A 13,771-nucleotide genomic window follows, 5' to 3' on the forward strand; every position below is an offset into this window, starting at 1 on the left:
GTGACTTTGTCCCAGGTTTTGTAATTTTTCTAATCTATTTCTGCAGGAAAACTGTTCAGCCTCTGGCTGTAGATACTACTGTAGACAGAATGCAGGAATCTTAGTGCAAGATTTAGTGAGCCCCCATTAAGTGTTTGTAAACTGTAAGATTTACAAGGGCTTGTAAATAGATTTTGTGAAGAATGGCAGAAAGGCATATCTTTGGGAAGAAGGTTACTTTTGCCAAATGTTAAGTTCATTCTAAAGAAATGGTGTGATTAGAGCTTTACAAAAGAAAGACTTCATCCCAAAAACATTAATGCACCAAACAACATATCTTCCAATAATCTCGTTCTTTGGAATGATTACACTGTTTTGACTATACTTTTCTGAATAAACTTTTAGCCTACTCATGTTAATGTTTTCAAAGCTATAAGTAACTGAAAATGGGAAGCATTGAACAACCTTAATAATAAGCTCTGCTAAATATACCTAGTAACTTCTTTGCACATTAAAATGCCTAGCAAGCTGCTAATTTTAGATAATAAGAATCCTCTAAACTAACAGCACTAAGTCCTCTGTCACAATGTCCCTGCTAGTTGACTATGAGATAAGGATTTGCTAATTCACACAAAAAATTACAACACTGGTAGAAACACTGCAGTGACACAGAAGCACAGAACAGAGAGTCAAAAGTCCCTGAAAAGCAGACAAAGCAATCCAATGACAGCAGCTCAATTGTAACCTGTGTCTAAACATTTAGAGATTAACCTAATTCCTGAAATGAGTCATTTAAAGAAACTTAAATATATAAAACTAGTCTTCAGTTTTTTCTGTATAGAACTTTGATTCTACTCCGATTGACACCAATGAAGGAAAACAGGCTCCAAAGTCTGGCAGTAGAGTAATAAAAAACAGTCTTTTTGGCGAACAAGGACTAGTCAAACCACTTTTGTAACTATAAATTCTGCAAATGTTACTAAAAGATAACAAATTTATTTGTTTATTTTTTTAATCCGGGCAGGAAAGGTGAATACCTTTCACAATGAATCATTGCAAAATTACCAAACCTCTTTATTTTGAGGCCCTCAGAAAGCACGTTGGTGATACTGCCTTATCTTACGATCTGAGGGTTTGTTTGGTTTGGATTGAAAGAAAACTGGAAAAAGCTGAGCTGGATTTTTAACAGCAAATTAGGCAATTGGAAAAACAATGTAAAAAGAATGTGTTCAATAACATGTGCCTGGAACTGTATTCAGTTCATTCTATCCATCTTGAATCAATGGTCAATGGAAAACAGTTAAGGAGAAGCCAGGAAGGATTTTACCACTGACTGCAGTGCAGCCAGAGTATATAAGATGTAAAATGCATTCAAATAAAACATCATAATAGGAAGAAGAATTACATCAGTAAAACACTCACTCCTTTTGTCACACTGCCCTCTTCATTTTCTTTCCTCCAGCACCCAGCAACCTCCAACAGTCAGAACCATTACTGGGTTCATATCTCTAGAGCAGTCAGTTGCCCAGTATGCTGGCAATGCCTTCTGCTCAGTACACCTTTAATGCTCACCTGAAAGTTAATACTTTATATGAAAAGTTCTCCCTGTACCACTCATTCTTGCCCAACTTCAATGACACCAGTTTCTGCATACGCCAAATGACTGTTGAATACAGTGTAATCTAAACAATACATAAAATGAACTGTGCATTTTAAAACCCAGCACGTTTATGACTTTAACTTGCTGCACAGGCTGTTGCAAGTACTACCCATTTCTTTCTGCACATGTGTCACAGATATTTGCTTCCAGAATAAAAGGAGGAAATCCAAAAATTAGTGAGAGCTAAGAAAAAGTAGGAGAGAAGGATGAGATTCTGTTATGTGTGAAGTGGTAATTAAGACTATTTCCAGTACATTTTACATAAAATACATACAAACTCATAAAAACGTGAAAAGTTTGAGCTGAGTCCCATTTTTAACAGTATCACAGACACAAGTTAGTCACGAATTTACTCACCCGAAACCAATAGCTACCCAGTAATTTCTGACACCCTGATGTGGTCCCACCATAGGAAGAATGTCTGGAGAATAGGTGATAGGACCCGCAATTGTGTTTACAATATCTGCTTTTTTCAGAACAGGGACCATTTCCATAGCCGCTTCAATGTGCTCCATTATTCTGTCTAAATCAGACTCAAAAAGTTCTTTTCCAAAACCTGCACAAATATTTGTCTTTTATTATATACTTCATTATCTGAAAATACTTACATTTTAAATACAGTTATGCAATCTATGCATATGAAAGTTAAATGGAATTCATCAGTGAGTATGTTTAAGCCTTTGCTATCCTACATAAGAAAACTGGTGTCTATAAAACCTGAGTTACTTGTAGGATCCGGTTCATTGTTACTGCAGTTATACTGTCCTTTATACATATTTGTTTAACCCTAAGGTCATGAAGATTCAGCAATGAAGTAGAGAGAAAGTAGAAAAACACAAGATCTTCCTTCTGTGTTAATAAGACCCACTTATTTTTTCAATATGCCAGAAGTTTTGTGAGGGAAAGAATGATATTATCTGTGTCAGCTTATGATTTCTATGGTGTTTAGTGAATTTGAGGATACATTTCACCCTCGAGTGTGGGCTCTAAGAATTATTAAACATTACTCTATAGAGGGACTTAACGCTATTGGAGACAATAAATTCAGGAAGCCGTGATAGTGTAATCCAAAGCCCAACAGCGCTGATTCTTTTACTGAGGAAACATGTAGTGATTTTCTTTAAACAGCAACACTATTGACTTAATATAACTTTCTGTCTAGAAGTGAATGGAATGCTGGAGCTTAAATGTAACACAGCAGTATGACATAGAAATTTTTTGCACAAAAATTCTATACAAATATATAGCTTGCTTGTACTTACATAGAAGTACAGCATTTTGTTTAAGGCATTCCTTGCTATACCTGTGTTCCTATTTGACAACCACATCAGGGGAACAGCAAAAATCCAGAGCCCCTGTCAGTATACTGGGGAGAACTGTACCTTAGAAAAGAACCCTGTTCAGTTGCAAAAGGCTACATAACACAGATTTGATGACTGCATCTAATCACAACACACAAGCACGTGTCAGAGAGTAGGGTAAAACTATGTTGTAGAAGTGCATTTCATGCTTTCTGATGTTACATTTTTATTTCTATTCACCCTTATCATTAGAGTTACAACCGTTCTTTGAAAAAATATTTCTGCACTACAATCATGCATAGCAAATATGCTCTATTTTCCATCACATAAGGCATCATGACAGGCTGGGATTTATACACATTAAAAGATGTGCTAGTCTTTACCAAGTTTAAAGATTTAATGTTCTTAATTACCTGGTGGGACTCCATTTGTTACCCATGAGTCCTGCAGCTTCATCTTCTCCTCACTTTCATATGGCCCAAATAAAAGACCATCCCTTTCTTGCCGCAGATAATATGATCCTTCTAAGTCACGAATCACAGGCAATTCTGTTTTTAGGGCTTTCACTTCAGGGATAGTTGATGTCACAACGTACTGATGATGAACAGGTACAAGAGGGTGCTGCAGGCCAATCATTTTGCCTATGTCACGGGCCCAGAAGCCTAGAGAAGACAAAAATCAAAATAGAAATATTCAAACACTAATTTCAGTGAATGGAAAATAATAGTAAAACTTGCAGGGAGTGCTGAGCTTTATGCAATGTGACAAAGAATTTTTTTCCATATTTTAAATCTTCAGATTATTTTTTTACATTAGAAAGCATAATCTTCCTTCCATAATTCTATGTCCTTGTTCCTAATTATACTACCATATATTATTCTACTTTACAGATATTAAAAAAAAAAAAACAGTAAAATATAAATTAGGCTTCTAAAATATCAGAAGATAATTTAATTAATAGTCCCACAAACTCCATGGTTTATTTCAGTAAAGTATGTCTGCAGTGCAGTCCTAGCAAAGCCAGAGACACTTAAAAAACAGAATAAGTTAGCTCATATCAGTTAACCTAGTGTCTTACTATCAATCAAATGAGCTTGTATGCTTCCCCGGGAGAGTAGTTAAGTCCTAACACAGTTCAAAGCAGTACTTTAAGCCAGATAACCTCAAGAATTTAAGTTTCTCTCCTCTTTCACATTCATCATCTGACTCGTATTAATTCCATCTCTCACACAGCAATCAACTCATTATGATGTTTGTATTGGTGAGTTGTCAGTGTGCTCTCCCATAGCTCTCAATTAAAAATTCCAATGCAGACTGTGACCAGAAAAAGCAAGCAACAATTTCCCTGCCCCTGAAGCCTGCTCAAGGTCCTTCATGTATACTACTAGGGGAAGTTAAAGAAGACCCAAATCTTCTCTGTTATGGTTAAGCTGTTAAGTCACATTCACTTAGTGAGATACCTGTGTCAAAGTCAAGGAATGGAAGACACTTAACTACCAAACTTGTTAGTTTTGGCTTTGCATCATGGCTCACATCTGTAGTGGGGTTCAAACATAAAGACCTGGGAATTAGATGGATATAATTGACTGGGATGGCAGCTGCTCTAAGGAGCTTGTAATACCTCCTGACTCTTTGGATCAAGGAGCAGAGATGTCAGAAGTGGGAATGGGGGAAGAATCCAATGCAGGAGGAGTTTCGGTGAAGTCTGAGGGTGAGGTTTGGGAGAAGGCAAAATGGAAGAGCAGGAAAAGGTAGTAGGACCTTCCAAATAAAAGGCGATGTGCTGTATGGCACCCAGGAAAAGAAGGCAGGCCAGCCTGGTTCCTCTGTAACCAGCTGACTCTAGACTGTTCATGAAAATATATGTCCCGCAAGTTCTGCTGCCTAACACAGCTGCCCCTTTCTCCTGGGATGTACACTCATGTAGTCCAGTTTAACTTACAACTTTGCTCCTTTTTGGTGCTTACTTGTCTTTACCAAATGCTCCAACTTCTCTCTTCAATTCCATACTCTTCAAGATCTGGTCAAAATTTAGCTCTCAGAGCCCCGAGGGTACTAAGAGGCATTATAGAATCATAGAATACCAGGTTGGAAGGGCCCTCAAGGATCACCAACCTTTCTTTGTAAAAACAAAGTCTAGACATTAGTGACCAGGGTCATTACTGATCCTAAACAGACTCACATGGGGCCTCCACCAATAGCCCCAGAAACCTCATTTCAGGTCAGTTCAGGGCTGTCAGAACCTGTTTGAGCTGGTTTCATAGTATGTGTGCCTGTTTACAGCTCTGTCACAGCCTGTGCCTGGCCATGGACCACATTGATCCAGACCCTGATCCATGGACTGATTCCCAGTTTGACCTCAGCCTAGTTTCATCTCTATGCTCCCAGGCAGTGTCTGACCCTGGTCACCACCACCAGAGATGTTCCTGACCTGTGGATCAACCTTCTGGCTTGGCCTCAGCTGGGCTTCATCACTATGGATTTGCCTGTGCCTCATCCCCACAAGCTTGTCTGGAGGTTTGGACTGTTGGCTGACCCCAGCCACTGGTGCTGGGCCTGCTCTGCTCCCTCCCTTGTGTCCTGCAGGACAGAGCCCTTGCTGGCTTGGTCCCTGCCCTGCCAGCCTTGTTACTGTGCTTGGCTCACTGTCCTGCAGGGAACAGCTGGCCTATGCTGCTTCCTGACATTAACTTGGGAATACATCCTCTCCTCCCTGGTATGGCCTAAAGCCAGGGAAATTAGAAGAGCTGAGCTGGGCTGTGCTGGCCTTGTGCCATTCCCCCACATCAGGAGGGCTGTCAGTCTCTTATTTAATGTAACAAACCAGGCTCAGGGCCTAACACACAGAGTTTTTAAAAACGTGAATTTCTGAGAAAAAAGTTTTCTGCAGTGACTCACTTGACAATTGCCGACACCCAGCTAAAGCAGGGGAGCAGGAAACCCAGGATCATGATAAAGAGACCTGGTCAATTAAAAGCCCTTTGTGCAGGAAATACCAAAACCGGTATTTACTGTTCTGCATTTCTCAAACATAAGGCTTTTCCTTCTTAATTATTCTCCCACTTGGAGAAGACTCACTGACAGAACACTTACTAAGTCAATTAAACTGGCTCAGGGAAGATCATGCCATACTCATATTATGATTAATCCAAAACTTCCTTTAAGGCTAATGAAACCTGACCTATGCCTCCTTATACAAAAATCAAACAAACGAACCCCAAACCAAACCAAAGCAAACCCCCAACACCCCCTGCCACCACCCCCCCCCCCCAAAAAAAAAAAAACCAAAACCCAACCAACCAACAAAAACCAACAAAAAATTCTAAGAAAGTTGTATTTCCAGCACATCTGCAAGGGTTTCCTCCATGGCATATGACAAATACAAATGTGGATTACTTAAACGTAAATTAACTAACAAACTTTATGGAACTTCTTTTGATTGGGGTATTCCCATGTCACCAACAAACAAAATTATTTTAATGTAAGGTCAGCTAATGATCCACGGAGGAGAAGAAAATGTGAAGTAGCAGAAAATTGGGTCTTCAAAGTGTAAAGTTTTCTTTTTCAAAATGATATTAAATTTCTTAGCCATCAAGTTTGCAGAAGTACGTTACAAACACAGGTGATTTTAAATTGCTTTTGAGTTACAGGCAAATTGTTTAGGTTTGCTCAAAAGCAAATCTTAAATATTGTACTGCTAAAAAAAATCACACTTATGATAAGTGCTTCTTTAATTGCTTAAAATAACAACAGCTGACATTTACTAAATTAAAAATATTACAATTTCTGTGCTTAAACTTTCTGAACCACGTGCAAAGCTATTACAAACATAAAAATGGTAAAGGAAGAACATGTTCTCTGAGACAAAATTCTAATTGGAAGCAGATGTCAAGTTCTATATCACACATAGTAGAGATATAGGAAGGCATAAATCATATATCTAGGACACTTGTGAAGATTAAATTGTAGGGATTGCAAACATCTGATGGTGAAATATTTAGTAGTGGTATTAACATATTTGCTGGACTTGTTTTTTAAAAAATCTTCCATCATTATGTATATATAAACGATTGTATATACAGTGTGTGCATATCTGCAAACATGTGCTTATATACACACACAGATACTGTATAAGTAAACTAAATTCACTATTTTTGTAGACTTTAATCAAATATTCCATTATAAATAGGCTGCAAATCACTGCAGCAGGCTCTGTACCAGTTAGATCCTGTCAGAGATTATTTATTAAGCATCTGCTTTCTTCCAACATGGAAATCTCGCATAAGGAACAGCTAAAGATCGGTTGGAACTAGTTTGTACCAGTTCCACAGCAGATGTCAGTTGGGGGATGAGGGAGAGAGGGAATATAGAGAGCCTTCTGATATGTTTTTCTCTGCTCATATTACAACATGAGCTTAAAATATGTGCTCTGAATGATACCAGTCATGATCTGTAGTGGAATGAGGCAAGGCTGAGAAGAATGAATGTTAGCTGAGAGAACATTTAGAAGAGATATGTGTTATACAGTATTGATTTCACATCTTTGGCCAGAATGTTAGGCGATATGTGCTTTAAATGTTCATTTTGGCTGAACAGTTAACTACACAAGAGAATTAACTGAATCTATTGTTAGCCTAATAGCTTACTATATAATAAAAGAAACATAAAAATTTCACAAGGGTGCATTCTAATTTTTGCAAATAAACTCCAAAAAGCATTTACTAGAAAATTCTGCCTAATGTCAACTTGATAAATAAGCCAAAGAAAGAGAACTACACTACAAAAATATGAGGAAATTACTACACCTGTGATGATACCTCATCCATATGATGAAGAGCAAATAGTTTGGAATGAGTGCCTAGAAGTCTGAGGCCTAATTAAGAAGTCTGATTGCCGAAAGACCTGCCTTTCCATTCCGTAATCTTCGATCACTCTTGATCAATAAACCCATACTGTGTAACAAATGACATAAAGATACTATTAGTAAGACAGCTTGTGATTTTGTAACTGAATGCTGTCTCATAATTCATGCCTGAAAGCCATGAACTGACAGTCAAAGTCAATCAAATATTAATGCCTCTAACTTTTTAAGTGCTTGACTTTGCAGTCTAAGTAAAATTCTTTTAATCTGGCTTCTGTGTTTGTGTGGTTGTTTGCTTTCTGAAAAGCATACTGAACTCTTCTAGCTCTCTTTCTCTCCATAATGTCAGTATGTGGTACCCATAACCATGCTTACAACCTCAAGGTGAAGTTTTTTCAGATCACTGCTATTTTAGCTAGGCATATAGCAATAGCAGGTGATCACCTACATATGGGAGGTATATGATGAGAAGCACATTTTGCAATGGGTTTCCCAGATAGTCTTTACTGAAAGCTTGGAATGATCTAACACAGGGCTGTCTACATCACAGACACTGAAAGAAAAGTCACCCAGTAATGCCCATCTTCTCAGTTAGCCCTTTTATCTTACTCCCACCAAATTCCTCACTGTCCCAATCTTCTCTCTTCCCCATCCCTGCTTGTCCTGTACCTGCTCTTATTTTCCACTGTCTAAAGCTCTGCTGTTCTTACTCTAGTCATTACATCCTTCTTCAGCTATTGTGTCTCCATGTGCAAGTCAGTGGCCCTCACTTGTCAAACCCTGTTCCACCTGCCTTCTCTTCCAATCTGTTCTCATCTACCTCTCCCTTGCTATTCTGTCAGTCATTCAGGCTCAAACTGCTCAGGCAGCTCCACTTTTCCAGTCCCAGTTTCACACACAACCATTCTTCAGGTATTCTTCCCAGTCTTTTTGCCTGAAAACCTCCAGCTGCAGTTCCCTTAATGAACTATTTTCAGATTCCTTTCCACTATCCCTCTCCACGGTCCCCACTGTTGCCATTCCCACAGTCCTTCGCAGTTTGAGCTTCCTTATTCAGCAAGTTCACTAGCACCCTAACTGCCAGTGCTTCCAACCACTCCCAGGAACCTTTCCCAAGCATTTCATTCTCCCAGTCCAACTCACTGATAATTCCTATTCTTAGGCATGACAGCCAACAAGAATCCCTGTCTCACTCAACTTCTTCATTTTATCTGCTTTGCACTAGAAATAGGTCTTTTTTCTTGTCCACTGCACAGGTGTAGAAAGGAATTATAAAACTATATCCTTGCTCTCAGTTCACTTGTCCCATCTGAGAAAGAAGCCCTCTTAAGTCATCACAGCTTCCTACTGAAGCCTGATTATTCACTGAGGTTGGAAATATGAAAGACTCATGCCCTACCAATGCAGATATGATTCAGTTTGAGACAGACCGTCTGCAAAAATTTCATCCAAATGGTAAGTATTCAGAGTGTTTTCAAACAATTGAAAGCAGAAAGTCTTTTACTAGAAATTAAAGGGTAGGAGGTACCAACAGTTTTACCAATAATATATTTTTCTATAACTTGTATAAAGCAGCATAAAAATACGTGAAGTTTGGGTTTAATATGGGTCTTTAGACCTATCGACTTGTTTAAGAAAACAAACACAAAAACCAAAGACTCTTGCCCAAAAGCTATTTGAAACAGAAATATTGGTTTGGCTTCTTTAACACAATGAAGAATAAAAATTGCATATGTAAATACAAACTCCTTTGAGTTAGGAAATTTTTATTACACAAAAAAATGTATTGTTAAGCCAAGCATACATTTAAAATACTACTCAAAGGGCAACAAAAATCCAGTTTCAAGGATATGTGGACAGAGTTAAATCTTAGAGAAAGATAATACTAAAATAGACAGGGTTATCTTACTTGCTGCAAATCCTCAATTTCTTTGAAGAAACAGTGAAGACTTTTCTATTTCATTTGTACATCCCATCTCCCTTCCTAAGGAGCTTTCATAGAGGACAATGTGCATGGGCAGTAGCCTCTTTTCTATGCAACTTACACTAGATCAAAAAAGGTCTCTTCTGCTATAAAAATCTAACAAGACTGTCTGACTAGAAGCTGCTGGAGACAAACCAGAAAGAAATCTTTTCAATGCCCAGTCAACGAAAATTAACATAAGAGCTAAATTTTCACAAGACTGTAAAGTAATAGGTGCAAAGTATATTTTACCACAAACCAAGTGAATGTTCAGAAACATATATTGCTTATTCATGTAATCCACACAATTCAGTACGCATGCTCTGTGTCAGCTAGTTTATGAATCTGAAGAGTATACAAATGTTTATGTTAAATCCTACCTGCAGTATTCACAACTCTTTTTGCTTGAATTATTCCAAGTGGAGTTTCAACTTCCCATGTTCCATCTGATCGGGAGTTCAGGTTGGTCACTTGGACAGGATAATTTATTTGGGCACCATATTTTCTGGCTCCTGCAGCCAAGGCCATAGTGAGAGAATAGGGATCAATATGACCATCTCCAGGGTTATACAAGCCAGCTAAAACCTAAGTGGAGGCAAAATCCCACAAAATGAAAGATATTAAAACTTATTAAAATTAACTAACTTTTTAAAACAGCTTTCTTTTTTTGAGTGCAGTAAACCTTAAGGAGTCAAATCAAAGCAAACTTTCAAAACATATAACAACATCAGTGGTACAGCTATCCAACTTAACAATGGTCTAAGGAAGTTGCTCGGCTCTTCCATGTGATCAAAGGTTGCAATATTTTAATATTATAATATTACAATTAATAGTATGCACACTGGTATATAGTATATCCTAAAATGCATGTGAGTCTGATTTTAGCACCTTTTTTTCACTGAAAACCAAGAATTTCTTATGCAATTTGTATAAAGGAAACAGACCTTCTGTCTTGCCAACTGATAGATCAATATTTAATTGCAACAGAAGTTATTTCACATAAAATTGGGTTATTTACCATATCCATGTTCAATAAGGGAAATAGTTCTTGTACTTTCTCAGGTGTGATTAGGTACTGCTCTGTTGGGTGCCAACCAGCACGAGTCATTTGGTATTTGAATTCATCCACTCTAGTAGGAGTTGAAGCAATTCTGATGCTGCCAGGCTGATGAAACCCCACAGCCTAAAACAAAGAGCAAAAGCTAATTACTGAAAGAACCTTTACTTACCTCCATAAATGCATGTTCTGATGCTATGGGAAGATTAGGGATTAGGATTTTTGTCACCAACATCACTTTAAAGAAGTTAAATAGTTAAGTGCCCTTGAAGGAGCAGGACTTAGATACAAAAACCTAGAGAAAATAAAATAAAATAAAAAAATTACCAAATTAACTTCCTGGGTAAATACTTACTATCTTCAAAACAGTCATAAAAACCTTTTATTGAATGTCATGATGATATTATTTTCATTAAAATTTGAATAATATTTGAATATATTTAATCATACACTTTCAAAAGTAGAATCAGATTTCAAAAATAAATACATAACTGATTATGTTAAAGTCTATCACCTGCATCATTTTCTGTTGCGATGCTGCAGAATATATTTAACTGACTAAGCACCTTTATAAACACAATGAATAACCACCAGCCTTTTTTTGTCTTTTTAATAAAGTGGAAATCCTTATATAGCTGGAGACTGAATGTTCACTTTCTGGTAAATGCTATTTACTTCATGGGATATTAATATGTCTCAGTAAGGCTTTTAGCAAACTCACAATGATAATCTGCTGTAGCATCTTACCTAGATAAGCAATAGAAAGAAGAAAAAGCATTTTATTACAGTTGTCAAGTTTTTAGACTAGTACAGTGAGAATCATACAATTTCTGCTGAAGTCTGAAGCAAGCATGAATTTCGTGAATGAAAGCTATATGGCTGAATGATGCCAGATAAAAAAGACGACTCCCATGTTTCTTTGCATACCCATTCCTTAAGTTGCTAAATAAAAACACATCCCTAAAAGGGGTGGGAAGAATTACAGCAATCTTCTCAAGTACAGGCAGCGTCATATCGTATGAGTTTTTAAGTGGACATGTTTAAAGCAGGAATGTATCGTAATCAATCCATTCATTCCAGGTCTTGATGTTATTTGAACTCCCATACCAAGCTGATGTTGCAGACTCTCACTCTGCTGAACTTCTGAGATGTTTTTATCAAAACCATTTTCTTGAACTTTAGAGGAATCTGTGAAACCATCTAAAATATTTAGTGACTAAGCACCAGACTACAGCATATACATGTAAGCAGAAGACTATATTTCAATAAAAAAGAAGCCTTATTGTAGTCATGAACACATAAACGTATACAACTTGTCAACTCCAAACGTTTTTATAAGACTAGCAGTACTGATCTTAATTAATACTTTAAAGATTAAGGAGATTACCTGTCCAGTCTCTTCTTCCAGCTTTTCATAGAGTTTGATGCTGTAAGAATGGATTTTCTTCAAGTTTATTCCAGGATGAAAATAAGTAGTTAAACCAGCCTTAAACAAGAAATGGGAACAACACAGAAATACAATTAGAAATGCAGTATTTTCGTTCCTTTCTTCCAAAGTCATTGAAAAGGAGCTGTCAAATACTGTAAAGAAAAGCAACACATGGGTAGAGCCAACTGCTACGAAAATAAAAATACAGTCCTTTCCCTACTTACGGCACTCTTGTTCTCTGCACATGCTCTTTACCACCTGTCTTTTCTCATCAGATTTGTTAACCCATGATACTGTTGCAGTTGTTCTCCCCTATGGTTTCCTTTCTTGCTTAAAGTATTCTGTTGTCTGTTTCAAGCCTTTCAGAAGAGACACACAACTCCATTCCTGATCAACTAAATCAACTGATTATATGTCCTGTAATAGGATCTTTTCCTTCTTGCAGATGGAGATGGGAGAGAAATCAAAACTTCACATACACCAGAACTTAACACGAGTTATTTTCTGCAGTGTGAACAGCAGTGCCATGGAAGTCAAGTGTTCTTCTATTCTCAACAGTTGTCTCATGTGGTAGTTAAAGAGCAATTGCTACATTTCAGAAGTAACTTAAGAAATCGCTATACATATTTGCACATCATCTTACCATTACCAGGTCTGACTTCAGAAAGCTGTCAAGCCTTTTTTGGGTTCATGCAGAGGTAAAATCAAGAAGTTACCACAGCCTCTTCTGTATTTAAGGAAACTATTCACCTGCCTACAGTAGAGACAGCTGCATCAATCTAATGACATTCATACCTGCAGACATTTAGCACTTAGAAAAAGTAGAATTTGTTATTAGAATTAAGCTTATCTCTTTTTATCTCCCCATCTCTAAACCCCTTCTTCCAAGGGAGACAACAGAAATGCAAAATTACCTTAGGTTTTCAAGCTAGCAGCACTGCTTTGAATACTTTGTATTTATGTATAGCACGTATTTTACTAACCAAAACAGAACTTGTTCATAGATTTAGGTTGCTTCAGTTAAGGAAACTAGACACAAGATTCCACCTTGGCATTCACTGGCATTCTGAGAAAAAGGCAGCAGAAAATATAAAAGTGAAAAGTAACACATACGGTAGAGTTCTGATGGTTTCCTTGTAAGTTGCTTAGCATGCATATACATTAACTACTCTTGATTTTAACTCATTAACTCTGTTCTGTGCTACACATTTAAGTCTTTAACTTTTAAAGCCATTGGAATAACTGTACACATATGAATAACAAACGTGATTTACTGGTCTTTAAAGACATTTTAAACTAATTTAGTTATGCTAAGAACCTATTAAATGTTACACTTCTTTATAATTAATACCAACAGATATTGCATGAATTAGACCACACGTCATCGTTTTTTTCCACTATGGCTTCTTCTGACCCATCTTTCTTGGTGTGACTTCACATTTAAGACTAGATCTTTTTACTCAGAAAAAATTAACTTGAAGCTGCTCTTAGCAAATGGCTTACCATCAAACTTGCTTACCA

At 37.2% G+C, this 13,771-nt stretch overlaps 1 protein-coding gene across 1 annotated transcript in view; it reads right to left on the reverse strand.

Annotated features, from left to right (window-relative positions):
- The window catches only part of DMGDH (dimethylglycine dehydrogenase), a 43,084-nt gene that overhangs the window by 21,585 nt on the left and 7,728 nt on the right, over positions 1 to 13,771 (reverse strand). Inside the window, exons 3-7 of the mRNA XM_057405450.1 lie at positions 12,209 to 12,307; positions 10,783 to 10,947; positions 10,145 to 10,349; positions 3,354 to 3,602; positions 1,997 to 2,195 (exon numbers count right to left, since the gene is read on the reverse strand). Of these exons, the coding sequence (XP_057261433.1) occupies positions 1,997 to 2,195; positions 3,354 to 3,602; positions 10,145 to 10,349; positions 10,783 to 10,947; positions 12,209 to 12,307 (917 nt within the window). The remainder of the gene's footprint in view (positions 1 to 1,996; positions 2,196 to 3,353; positions 3,603 to 10,144; positions 10,350 to 10,782; positions 10,948 to 12,208; positions 12,308 to 13,771) is intronic.

This window comes from Pezoporus wallicus, unplaced genomic scaffold (genome assembly GCF_028554395.1).
Source record: "Pezoporus wallicus isolate ANWC-B61680 ecotype Strahan unplaced genomic scaffold, APGP_CSIRO_Pwel_v1 scaffold_2696, whole genome shotgun sequence".
NCBI classification, from domain to species: domain Eukaryota; kingdom Metazoa; phylum Chordata; class Aves; order Psittaciformes; family Psittacidae; genus Pezoporus; species Pezoporus wallicus.